General features: G+C 46.9%; 1 protein-coding gene across 3 annotated transcripts in view; it reads left to right on the top strand.

Annotated features, from left to right (window-relative positions):
- The window catches only part of ttll4 (tubulin tyrosine ligase like 4), a 111,146-nt gene that overhangs the window by 57,320 nt on the left and 40,779 nt on the right, over positions 1-13,047 (top strand). For 2 of the 3 annotated variants that reach the window (XM_033024884.1, XM_033024883.1), the window contains 3 exons: positions 368-562; positions 8,994-9,076; positions 12,056-12,184. In XM_033024884.1, coding sequence (XP_032880775.1) covers positions 368-562; positions 8,994-9,076; positions 12,056-12,184 — 407 coding nt within the window. The remainder of the gene's footprint in view (positions 1-367; positions 563-8,993; positions 9,077-12,055; positions 12,185-13,047) is intronic. The other variant, XM_033024885.1, reaches the window with a different exon arrangement.

The following is a 13,047-nucleotide window of genomic DNA, read 5'->3' as shown; positions in this document are numbered from 1 at the left end:
TGCTTTTAATTTTTGTTGTCATTGTTAGATTGCCACTGACTTAAAAAATACCTTAAAACACCAATGTCTTCGCCTCCACTGATCAAACCATAAGTTATAGGAGCAGAATTAGGCCATTCAGCCCATCGCATCCAGCCCACCATTCAATCATGGCTGATCATCTAGTATTGAACAGTTTCCTGCTTTTTGTTGCTTTATATTTGCAAGTTCTTGTTTAATAGGTCAACGAGTAGCAATTTAAGTTCTTTATTAAAAAGCATTGAAATTAATTTGAAATTATATTCTTGTATTTGATGTCGGTCTCTGCAAAGCATCATAAATATCCTGATGGACTTTGGAAAAGTCATCCTCTTGCGTTTCCTTGCAGCTGAATCACTTTCCAGGATCGTTTCAAATCGGGCGCAAGGATCGCCTGTGGCGTAACTTGTTGAAAATGCAGGTACGATTTGGGAAAAGAGAGTTCAGCTTTTTTCCACAATCCTTCATCCTCCCTCATGACATCAAGCTGTTGAAGAATGCCTGGGCAGACGGCTCTACCAAGCAGAAATGGATTATTAAACCAGTAAGTTGCCACCAGTTTATTCTCAACGGAACCACAATGACGCCAATTTATACAAGATCTGTAAGGCCAAACCTTAAAGAATGGTAGAAGCAGATTCAAGAGCAGCTTTAAAAATCAAGCTTGTTTGGTTATATCACTTTTACTTCCTGCACTCCAGATCAGCCCACCATGCCAAACCTTGTCAAAGCCCAAAGACAGTCACCAAATGCTGGAGTAACCCAAGGGTCAGGCAGCATCTCTGGAGAAAAGCAATGGGTGACGTATCAGATCGAGACCCTTCTTCAGGCTGAGAGTCAGAGGAGAGGGAGACATCCCCGCGGTATGAATATTGACTTCTCTAACTTAGAGAGTTCCGCTGAGTTACTCCAGCATTTTGTGTCTACCTTCAGTGTAAAGCAGCATCTGCAGTGTCGGGTCGGAAACCTTATTCTAAAGGTTGGGGGGGGGAGGGGGGGGGGGGGGTGGAAACGGGACAGGATATGAGAAAAGGCCAGAACCAATCAGGGCAGCCAACACATGATCTCAGGAACGGCGGAGTCCATAATAGAAACATAGAAACACAGAAAATAGGTGCAGGAGGAGGCCATTCAGCCCTTCGAGCCAGCACCGCCATTCATTGTGATCATGGCTGATCGTCCCCTATCAATAACCCATGCCTGCTTTCTCCCCATGTTCCTTGACTCCACTAGCCCCTAGAGCTCTATCTAACTCTCTCTTAAATCCATCTAGTCACTTGGCCTCCACTGCCCTCTGGCAGGGAATTCCATAAATCCACAACTCTCTGGGTGAATTTTTTTTATCTCACCTCAGTCTTAAATGACCTCCCCTTTATTCTAAGTCTGGCCCCTGGTTCTGGACTCGCCCAACATTGGGAACATTTTTCCTGCATCTAGCTTGTCCAGTCCTTTTATAATTTTATATGTTTCTGTAAGATCGCCCCCCTCATCCTTCGAGACTCCAGTGAATACAAGCCTAGTCTTTTCAATCTTTCCTCATATGACAGTCCCGCCATCCCAGGGATCAATCTGGTGAATGGTCCATTATTGGCTGGAGAAGGTGTGATAACGAGCGAGATACAAGGATGCGAATAGTGAAGCAAATAAGATGACCAGAGGGTTCAGTTTAGTTTATTGTCGCCTGTAGCGAGGGACAGTGAAGCGCTTTTGCTGCTTGCTAACCAGTCAGCGGAAAGACAATACATGATTCCAATCGAGCCATTTACAATGTATAGATACATGATAAGGGAATAACGTTTAGGACTCGGTGGGCCAAAGGGCCTGTTTCTACACCGTGTCTCTAAAGTCTAAATCTAAAGACTCGATTTCCTCACGCAAAGTTCTTCCCTTTCCAAATGCGTTATGTCCGGTCATTGTAGGAAATGTGGTAACGTAGTTTAGTTTAGAGAACCAGAGCGGAAACAGGCTCTAAAGACTGGGTAGACTCGGCTTGTACTCGCTAGAATTTAGAAGATTGAGGGGGGATCTTATAGAAACTTACAAAATTCTTAAGGGGTTGGACAGGCTAGATGCAGGAAGATTGTTTCCGATGTCGGGGAAGTCCAGAACAAGGGGTCACAGATTAAGGATAAGGGGGAAATCTTTTAGGACCGAGATGAGGAAAACATTTTTCACACAGAGAGTGGTGAATCTGTGGAATTCTCTGCCACAGAAGGTAGTTGAGGCCACAGTTCATTGGCTATATTTAAGAGGGAGTTAGATGTGGCCCTTGTGGCTAAAGGGATCAGGGGGTATGGAGAGAAGGCAGGTACAGGATACTGAGTTGGATGATCAGCCATGATCATATTGAATGGCGGTGCAGGCTAGAAGGGCCGAATGGCCTGCTCCTGCACCTATTTTCTATGTTTCTATGTTTCTTCGGCCGACCGAGTCCGTACCGACCAGCGATCCCCGCCCACTAACGCTGCCCTACACACACTAGGGACAACTTTTAACATTTACACCAAGCCAATTAACTTTCATACCTGCACGTCTTTGGAGTGTGTGAGGAAACCGAAGATCTCGGAGCAAACCCACGCAGGTCACGGGGGGAAGGTACAAACTCCATACCGACAGCACCCGTAGGCAGGATGGAACTCGGATCTCTGACGCAGTAAGGCAGCAACTCTACCGCTGCGCCACCCTGTTCATATCAACCACATAATGGCATATTTGTTAGCAATGTTAATTAACGGATGTATGACCAAGATGCAGGATAATTCCTTGTTCATTCTCAAATTAACAATGTTGGAATACTTCATGTCTTCCTGAAAGCAGGCATTGTAGACTCATAGAAACATAGAAAATAGGTGCAGGAGTAGGCCATTCGGCCCTTCGAGCCTGCACCGCCGTTCAATATGATCATGGCTGATCATCCAACTCAGTATCCTGTACCTGCCTTCTCTCCATACCCCCTGATCCCTTTAGCCACAAGGGCCACATCTAACTCCCTCTTAAATATAGCCAATGAACTGGCCTCAACTACCTTCTGTGGCAGAGAATTCCACAGATTCACCACTCTCTGTGTGAAAAATGTTTTTCTCATCTCAGTCCTAAAAGATTTCCCCTTTATCCTTAAACTGTGACCCCTTGTTCTGGACTTCCCCAACATCGGGAACAATCTTCCTGCATCTAGCCTGTCCAACCCCTTAAGAATTTTGTAAGTTTCTATAAGATCCCCCCACAGTCTTCTAAAATCTAGCGAGTACAAGCCGAGTCTATCCAGTCTTTCTTCATATGAAAGTCCTGACATCCCAGGAATCAGTCTGGTGAACCTTCTCTGTACTCCCTCTATGGCAAGAATGTCCTTCCTCAGATTAGGAGACCAAAACTGTATGCATATTCTGCAGGGACTCCTATTGTAAATTCCACTTGTTTTTGCTTCAAGACTAGAAATTGATCTCATTCAGACTCTGCTTTGGCTAAATGGAAGCCCTTTATAAATAACCCTATTTGATAACCTGATTGAATAATGACAGTACTTTACAAATAATAGTCCATATTAACTCCACATTAACAATGTGAATTGAGTTGAAAGTCAAGAATCTAGAGTGTGTTATTATCATAGGTTTACGAGGATGTTGCCAGGACTCGAGGATCTGAGTTATAGGGAGAGGTTGAGTAGGCTGGGACTCTATTACTTGAAGCGCAGAAGGATGAGGGGTGATCTTATAGAGGTGTTATGATCTTATAGATCTTATATAGATATAAAATCATGCGAGGAATAGATCGGGTAGTTGCACGGTCTCTAGCCCAGGGTAGAATCGAGGACCAAGTCAAGTAAAGAGAGTTAATTGTCATGAGTCCCAGATAGGACAATGAAATTCTTGCTTGCTGCAGCACAACAGAATATTGTAGTCATGAATACAGAACAGATCAGTGTGTCTATATAGCATAGACCATATATATACACATAAATAAACAGATATAGTGCAATAGGCTTCTGGCTTCAGTTCTAGGAGGAGCCATCTTGGGGAACGGCTGCTAACCAGCAGCCGTCCGTTGAATTCATTTTTTTTCCAGTTTTTAGTTAGTTTTGTTCGTCGTTTTTTCGGAGAAATGGACTTCTTATTGTGGGGGGAAGAAGGTAACCTTACTTCTAGGTCCCTACCTGGTCGGTGAGGCAGCTTTTTCTCTGGGCTGCCCGTCGACCCGTCCTCGTGGCCTACCAGCGGTTTGGAGTGCCGTTTCCTGGCGGGGACCGCCCAGCACCTCGGCTTCGGTGGCGGCACAGCGCTGGAGCGCCATCGCGGAGCGGAGCGGGCGATGCCTTGCCTGGGTCGACGCGCTGGAGCTGGACCGCCGAAAGCAACACCTCTGGGCTGCGGGTCTGCGGAGTGGAGCGGGCGGCGCCGACATTAACATCGGGAGCCTGGGAGCTCCAACTCGGTACGTCCTTGTCGGCTTCGGAAGCCGACAATCCCCTGCTAGGAAGCGGCCGTTCCGGGTGGCCCAGCCGCTGTGAGGACTCTCCCGACGCCGGGGCAAGACCACCCGGCTAGAACGGCCAGGAACATCGGGCCTCCGTTGAGGCAACAGCGGTGGCCTTAATAGGCCTGACTTTTGGGAGAACTGGGGTTGGGGACTGGACTTTTGTGCCTTCCCCCACAGTGGTAACCACTGTGGGGGGATGATTTTTCTGTGTGTAAGGTACTTTGTTAGTCTGTGTCCAAGATGGCTGTCGGAAGGGAGAGTGGACGCTGGCGCGCTTTAGCTGCCGCTGCTCTCTCTTCACATTGTGTTTTTTATTTTATTTTTATTTTTGTGTCTTTGGAGCGATTTCTATCTTTAATTTGTGTATTGATGATGTCCTTATTATTTATTTTTCTCCGACTATATGTTTTTTCTCTCTTCTGTTTAATCTTTGTAAGGTGACCTTGAGATTTGAAAGGCGCCCGAAAATAAAATTTATTATTATTATTATTATTAGGCAGTTATAGTTCAGAGTTTGTTTGATGTTGTGTTTAATAGCCTGATGGCTCTGGGGAAGAAGCTGTTCCTGAACCTGGATGTACCAGATTTCAGGCTCCTGTACCTTCTACCTGATAACAACAGAGAGATGAGTGTGTGGCCAGGATGGTGTGGGTCTTTGATTATGTTGGCAGCCTTTTTGAGGCAGCGATTGCGATAAATCACTTCGATGGTGGGGAGGTCAGAGCCAATGATGGACTGGGCATTGGTCACAACTTTCTGCATTATTTTCCGCTCCTGGACGCTCAAGTTGCCGAACCAAGCCACGATGCAACCGGTCAGCATGCTCTCTACTGTGCACCGAGAGAGTCCTCCTTGACATACCGACTCTCCGTAATCTTCTCAGGAAATAGAGGTGCTGATGTGCCTTCTTTATGATTGCATCAGTGTGCTGGGACCAGGAAAGATCTTCGGAAATATGCACGCCCAGGAATTTGAAGTTCTTGACCCTTGATATAAACGGGATTGTGGGTCCCTATCCTACCCCTATGACCAGAAGACATAGGTTTAAGGTGAAAGGGAAACAATGTAATAGGAATCTGTGGGGTAACTTTTTCACACAAAGGGTGGTGGGTGTATGGAACAAACTGCCAGAGGAGGTAGTTGAGGCTGGGACTATCCCAACATTTAGACAGCTACATGGATAGGACAGGTTTGGAGGGATATCAGGACTCTAAATTAACGGTTGCCCGGGTGCCACAGACCACTCAAAGCGTCGCCGGGCAACCTAAACACCGAGTCATTTTGCCCGGCTTGGCAACCAGATACTGGTTTGTACCGAAGATAGACAAAATAAACTGGAGTAACTCCGCGGGTCAGGCAGCATCTCTGGAGAAAAGGAACACGACGTTTTGTGTCGGCGGTGACGGCTGTATTGCGTGGGAAAGATACTAGGTGCGGGGTGACGAATGACGGGCCACGAGCAGCGGCTTTATCTCCTCCTCCTCCTGCACCCCGCCCGCCCTGATAAGGGCCGCTGCCTGCAAACCCGCGAGCGGTGCTTTAAAAAAACCCTCCCGCACGCCGAGACCGGGAGGAGGGAGGGAGGAAGGGGGAGGCCTCGGCGTGCGCGAGGGGGTTTTTTTTTTAAAGCGTCGCTAGCGGGTTTGCAAGCAGGAGGAGGAGGAGGAGATGGAGCCGCTATCGCGGTCGAGGCCGCTGCTGTTCGGGACCCGTCATTCGCTCCGACACTTCTGAAGCAGCTGCACCATAGATCCTGTAGCAATGGGATCTTTGAGCTACACCGCTCGGCCCCGCACCTTGCTGTTGGCTGGCGGAGGAGGGAGGCGGTGGCGAGGAGTTCCCAACGGCCAAGGCAGCGGGGCGATGTTGTCCGAGGAGCGCTGACCCTCCTTCGTCCCCACCTCGCCCCCTTCTCTCTCTCTCTCTCTCTTGTACGCCCTCTCTACCCCCCCCCCCCCCCTTATCCTGGGACCCCACCTCTACATCCGGCACTGATCCCCATACCCACCTCTATTCAGTCCTCTGACATCCCCTGTGCTCCTCTCCCCCGCCCAATCTATCCATCCTGCGCTGATCACCCTATCCACCTCGCGTTGATCCTCCTGCCACCCACCACCCCCCCCCCCCCCCCCCACCCATCCTACACTGGTTCCCCAATTCACCCTATACTTACCCCTTTCCCATCCATCCTGCACTTCTCCATCCATCCTGTACTGATCCCCCATCCATCCTGTACTAATCCATGCATTCATCCCATACTGACCCACTCTCCATTTACCCTGCACCTTCCCCCATTCATCCTGTTGTGATTTGCCATTCATCCTGCACAGACCCTCCGATCCACACTGTACTGACCACCCCCCCATTCATCCTGCGCTGATCTCCCCCCCCACCCCCCATCCATCCTGTACTGATCCTCCCATTCAAGAAGAATGAGGGGAACAGTCTGAAGAAGGGTCTCGACCCGAAACGTTGCCTATTTCCTTCGCTCCATATATGCTGCCTCACCCGCTGAGTTTCTCCAGCACTTTTGTCTACCCCCAATCATCCCGTACTGAACCACCCCCCCCCCCCATTCAACACCACTGACATCCCCCGTGCTCTCCCCTCACAAGTTTACCTACACCAACCAACACGTACTAATTCACCTGCCTCAATCCATCTATTCTGCACCGACTGCCTTCTATCCACCCCACACTAATTCACACACACCCCCTTCCCTGACCCTATTGTCCTGGAAATGTCTTCAGAGCGAACATTGACTATGTTTGATAACGGAATGCAATCAAATGTGTTTTAATTCCCAATGTTATTATTTGTTTGGAATTGGAAAGAACTAATTTTGTTTGGAAGTGGAAAGAACCAATAGAAATTGCATTCATTGCAATGTGTAAAAAGAGTTGAGATACTGTCTTATAATTTTGCTGCATGTCATTGTGGTGTATATCATGTCTTGATTGGTGAATATGCTTAGTTTGTGACTTTATTTGAAGCAGAAATAATATGTGAATGCTTCATTGAGTATAATTCCGACTGGTAACTACGCGCTTCGTCCGAGCACATTATCGCACGCGTCATGCAAGCCATCTTAAATGACCACCTAAACTGTCATTTGGCAACCTAAAAAGCTGCCAAGGTTGCCCGACTGGCAACAGGGGAAAAAAGTTAAGCGAGAGACCTGGATATGGGCCAAAAGTAGGCAGGTGGGACTAGTGTAGCTGGGTCCCAACCCATTCCTTCTCTCCAGAGATGCTGCCTGTCCCGCTGTGTTACTCCAGCTTTTTGTAGCTGGGACATGTTGGCCAAATGTGGGCAAGTCGGGCTTCACGCTGTATGACGCTATATGTCCCAAATATGGAATAATGGAATTCATACTTGTAAAGATATGTAAACACAGTACTCTGTAAAACCTATTTTGAGGAAGCGACTCTTGTGGATCACCATGATGGTGGGGAGGTCAATACTCGTGATTGACTGGGCAGCGTTCACCGCTTTTTGCAATATTCTTCGTTTCTGGGCGTTCGAGTTGCCAAACCTAATCCTACCTGTAGCTAATGGCTTCCCTGTATATGTGATGCTCGTCCAGTGTTCATTTCCTTCATGAGACTTGCATGCAAGCAGCTAGAGAGATCACACTGACCTTGTAATCCCCAGCCTGTAGCGCAGCTTTGCTGTTGTTCTTGGATGCTGCTATGTTTGTGTTTTATGACCATGAAGTTCACAAATAGATGCCAAGTTATCAATAAGGAACGAAAACGTAGCTGTTGGTAATATGGAACGGCTGGTCTTACTATTAGAGAGTGAAAGGCAATAGAGTTCTTGTGGACGAGGATGTTTCCATCTGTGGGTGCGTCCAGGACAAGAGGCCATGACTTCAGAATAAAAGGACGTACTTTTAGAAAAGAGGTGAGAATTAAAGGACAAAAGTTTAGGGGTAACATGAGGGGGAACTTCTTTACTCAGAGAGTGGTAGCTGTGTGGAATGAGCTTCCAGTGGAAGTGGTGGAGGCAGGTTCGATTTTATCATTTAAAAATAAATCGGATAGGTATATGGACGGGAAAGGAATGGAGGGTTATGGTCTGAGTGCAGGGAGATGGGACTAGGTGAGAGTAAGTGTTCGGCACGGACTAGAAGGGCCAAGATGGCCTGTTTCCATGCTGTAATTGTTATATGATTACATGGTTATATATGGTGAGGAAGAACTTCTTTAGTGGGTTGCGGATCTGTGGAATTCATTGCCACAGACGGCTGTGGAGGCCAAGTCAATGCATATATTTAAGGCGGAGATTGATAGATCCTTGATTAGTACGGGTGCCAGGGGTTATGGGGCGAAGGCAGGAGAATGGGGTTGAGAGGGAGATATAGATCAGCCATGATTGAACGGCGGAGTAGACGTGATGGGCCTAACGGCCTATTTCTGCTCCTATAACCTCCGATCATGACTGAATCAACTATCTGTTGACATCTTGATGGCTTTTCTGTTGCTTTTTTCCTTATACAGCCTGCATCTGCAAGAGGAATTGGGATTCAAGTTATTCACAGATGGAATCAGATCCCCAAGAAGCGACCTCTGCTGGTTCAGAAGTAAGAATTTATCTTCCTTGATCTACGTTTACACTTATGTGGATGTACATACGTATTTCTTTTTTACTGGACAGTTTAATTACCCCCAGTTCTCACAAAATTCCACCGTCCATCGCGCATTTCTCACCCCTCCCCTTTAAGCAATCCGTGGCCTTCATGACACCCTGATCCAATCTTCCATCCCCACAAAGTGAGGCCAAATGCAAATTGGAGGAACAGCAGCTCACATTTTGTTTGGGCAACTTGTAACCCTGCAGTATGAACGTTGATTTCACTAATTAAAATGCCCTTTCACCTATTTTCTATGTTTCTATTTGATTGGGGACGATCAGCCATGATCACAATGAATGACTGCAGGCACGAAATTTCGTTCAGACTCAAAGGTCTGAATGACAATAAAGGAAATTCAATGAATGGCAGTGCTGGCTCGAAGGGTTGAATGGCCTCCAACTGCACCTATTTTCTATCCCTTCCCTCTCTGCATTAGGGGGTCACGTACAATCTTCCCAGGTGAAGCAGTGATTCCCATGCATTTCTTCTCAATGTAGTCGGCCACATTTGCCATTCCTAAGTGTTTAAGAAGGAACTGCAAATGCTGGAAAATCGAAGGTACACAAAAATGCTGGAGAAACTCAGCGCGTGCAGCCGCATCTATGGAGCGAAGGAAATAGGCAACGTTTCGGCCCGAAACGTTGCCTATTTCCTTCGCTCCATAGATGCTGCTGCACTCGCTGAGTTTCTCCAGCATTTTTGTGTACCTTCGCATTCCTAATGTGGTCTGTAGATTAGCGAAACCAAATGGCAAAAGGATGATTTGCTTTGCAACCGCCCTGAGCTTCCTACCACCTGCCACTTTAACTCTCCAAGGTAGAGACAAAATGCTGGAGTAACTCAGCGGGACAGGCAGCATCTCTGGGGAGAAGGAGTGGGTGACGTTGCGGGTCGAGACCCTTCTTCAGACCCGAAACGTCAACCGTTTCCTTCTCTCCAGAGATGCTGTCGGCCCCGCTGAGTTACTCCAGCACTTTGTGTCTACCTTCGATTTAAACCAGCATCTGCAGTTCTTTCCTCCACTCTTTTACACTCCGTCTCTCCTACTTTGATCCGTCTGCCTGCAATCTTCTGCTCTGTTAGACAATGAGATCCAATGCAGACCTGAGGAACAACTAAGCATCTCATCTTCAGTCTAGGCATATTGCAGCTTTGGGACTCAATGTTGAATTGCTCACCTTTAACTAATTCTGCCACTGCATAGGAACATAGAAAATAGGTGGAGGAGTAGGCCATTCGGCCCTTCCAGCCTGCACCGCCATTCAATATGATCATGGCTGATCATCCAACTCAGTATCCTGTACCTGCCTTCTCTCCATACCCCCTGATCCCTTTAGCCACAAGGGCCACATCTAACTCCTCTTAAATATAGCCAATGAACTGGCCTCAACTACCTTCTGTGGCAGAGAATTCCACAGATTTCACTGTGTGAAAAATGTTTTTCTCATCTCGGTCCTAAAAGATTTCCCCCTTATCCTTAAACTGTGACCCCTTGTTCTGGACTTCCCCAACGTCGGGAACAATCTTCCTGCATCTACCCCCTTAAGAATTTATACACTTCTTTCAGGTCTCCCCTCAGCCTCCAAAGCTCCAGAGAAAACAACCCAACTTTCCTTATACTTTAAGAAAGAACTACAGATGCTGAAAAATTCGAAGGTGGACGAAAATGCTGGAGAAACTCACCCGCTGAGTTTCTCTAGCATTTTTGTCTACCTTCTCCATATAATTAATTCCTTCTAGCCCAGGCTCCTGGATATTAGCCTAACCTGCTTAACATGTCCCATACCCCTGCTATTAACGATTGCAGCTAATAGTGGCTGCCATCAGAAATCATATAGAAGATAAATTGTAATCACCGTTTTAACTTTAGTTTATTTTAGAGATACAGCGCGGATACAGGCCGTTCGCGCCGACCAGCGATCCCTGCACATTAACACGATCCGACACCCTCCAGGGACAATTTTTACATTTTTACATTTACCAAGCCAATTAACCTACAAACCTGTACATCTTTGGAGTGTGGGAGGAAACCTAAGATCTCGGAGAAAACCCACGTAGGTCACGGGGAGAACGTACAAACTCCCTACAGACAGCACCCGTAGACGGGGTCAAACCCGGGACTCCGGCGCTGCATTCGCTGCAAGGCAGAAACTCTACCGCTGCGCCACTGTGACCAACCTGTTTGATTTCATTACTCTACAATAGAATTCCCTATGTCCTATACATTGCTTCCTTTCATCTTCTCTGCAACTTGAACTAATTTTACTTTTCCCCAGTTCTGACAAAGATTTTGGACCTGAAATGTTAACTGTTTAAGGGGCTGTCCCACTGCGGCGATCTAATCCACGAGTTCAGAAGACTTTGCCCTCGACTCGTACTCGCAGCATGGACGACACAAGGGAGGTCTTTGTAACTCTCCTTCATGCTCGAGAGTAGTCCCCGTGTCCTCGAGGCCTCAGCTAGGTTGCGGCGTATTTTTCAACACGCTGAAAAATGCCCGCGAGTAAAAAAAGGTCACCATGGAAAAAATTGATTTTTCTTTTACTCGTAGGTTTAGTCGAAGTAGGTCGTAGTAGGTCGGCATGTTATTCGTAGGTAATCGAGAGTAGTCGTAGATAGTCTTCATCATAGTCGAAGGGAGGTTGAAGGAGGTTGTCTTCACTCTCCACTATTCGGTGACCAATTTTCCCGAAGCTGGTCGAAGCTAGTCTTCAACATAGTCGAAGGAGGTCTTCAACGTGACACTTTTTCAAACTCTTCTAAACTCGCCAATTAGGTCGCCGCAGTGGGACAGTCCCTTAATGTATCCATAGATGCTGCCTGACCTGTTGAGTGTTTCCAACATGTTCTGTTCATATTGAGAACTGCATGCAAATTTAGCTGGAAACATTTTCATATATTGCAATGTCTTTCTTTTCCTTGCTCTAGATACTTGCACAGACCCTACCTCATTGGTAACAGTAAATTTGATTTAAGAATTTACGTCTATGTAACCTCATATGATCCTCTACGGATATACATGTTTACAGATGGCCTGGTCCGTTTTGCAAGCTGCAAGTAAGTTTATAAAGACAATAGAACGGAATAGTAACTGGTTGCTGCCGATTAATTTGAGTCTCGGAGGGTTGTATCTTTTATGCATCTTCCAATGATTTTTCATAAATGTCACGTTTATTTGCTCTTTGAGTATTGCAACGTGGAATTGGGATGATTAGTTGAAGATAGTCACAAAATGCTGGAGTAACTCAGCGGGCGGGATCTCAGGAGAGAAGGAATGGGTGACATTTCGAGTCGAGACCTTTATTCAGACTGAGATTCAAGAGAGAGGGAGTCTAGGGATATGGATTAAGGGGTTGGACAGGCGAGATGCAGGAAGATTGTTCCCGATGTTGGGGAAGTCCAGAACAAGGGGTCACAGTTTAAGGATGAGGGGGAAATCTTTTAGAACCGAGATGAGAAAAAAAAATTTCACACAGAGAGTGGTGAATCTGTGGAATTCTCTGCCACAGAAGGTAGTTGAGGCCAGTGCATTGGCTATATTTAAGAGGGAGTAAGATGTGGCCCTTGTGGCTAAAGGGATCGGGGGTATGGAGAGAAGGCAGGTACAGGATACTGAGTTGGATGATCAGCCATGATCATATTGAATGCCGGTGCAGGCTCGAAGGGCCGAATGGCCTACTCCTGCACCTATTGTCTATGTTTCCATGGGTGTGAAAACGACAGATCAAAGCAGACGATGATAAGCAAATGTAGAATGATTCATTGTTAGCTGAGGGGAAGGCATAAAATCAGTAACTGGAGCACACAGTGCTGGAGTAACTCAGCGGGACCTGCAACATCTCTGGAGAGAAGGAATGGGTGACGTTTCGGTTCAAGACCCACCTTCTTCAGTCTGCCATGCTGCCTATCCTGCTGAGTTA

This window comes from Amblyraja radiata, chromosome 7 (assembly GCF_010909765.2).
Source record: "Amblyraja radiata isolate CabotCenter1 chromosome 7, sAmbRad1.1.pri, whole genome shotgun sequence".
NCBI classification, from domain to species: Eukaryota; Metazoa; Chordata; class Chondrichthyes; order Rajiformes; family Rajidae; genus Amblyraja; species Amblyraja radiata.
The sequence above is the reverse complement of the archived record's forward strand: the minus strand, read 5'-3'. Positions and strand labels throughout refer to the sequence as shown.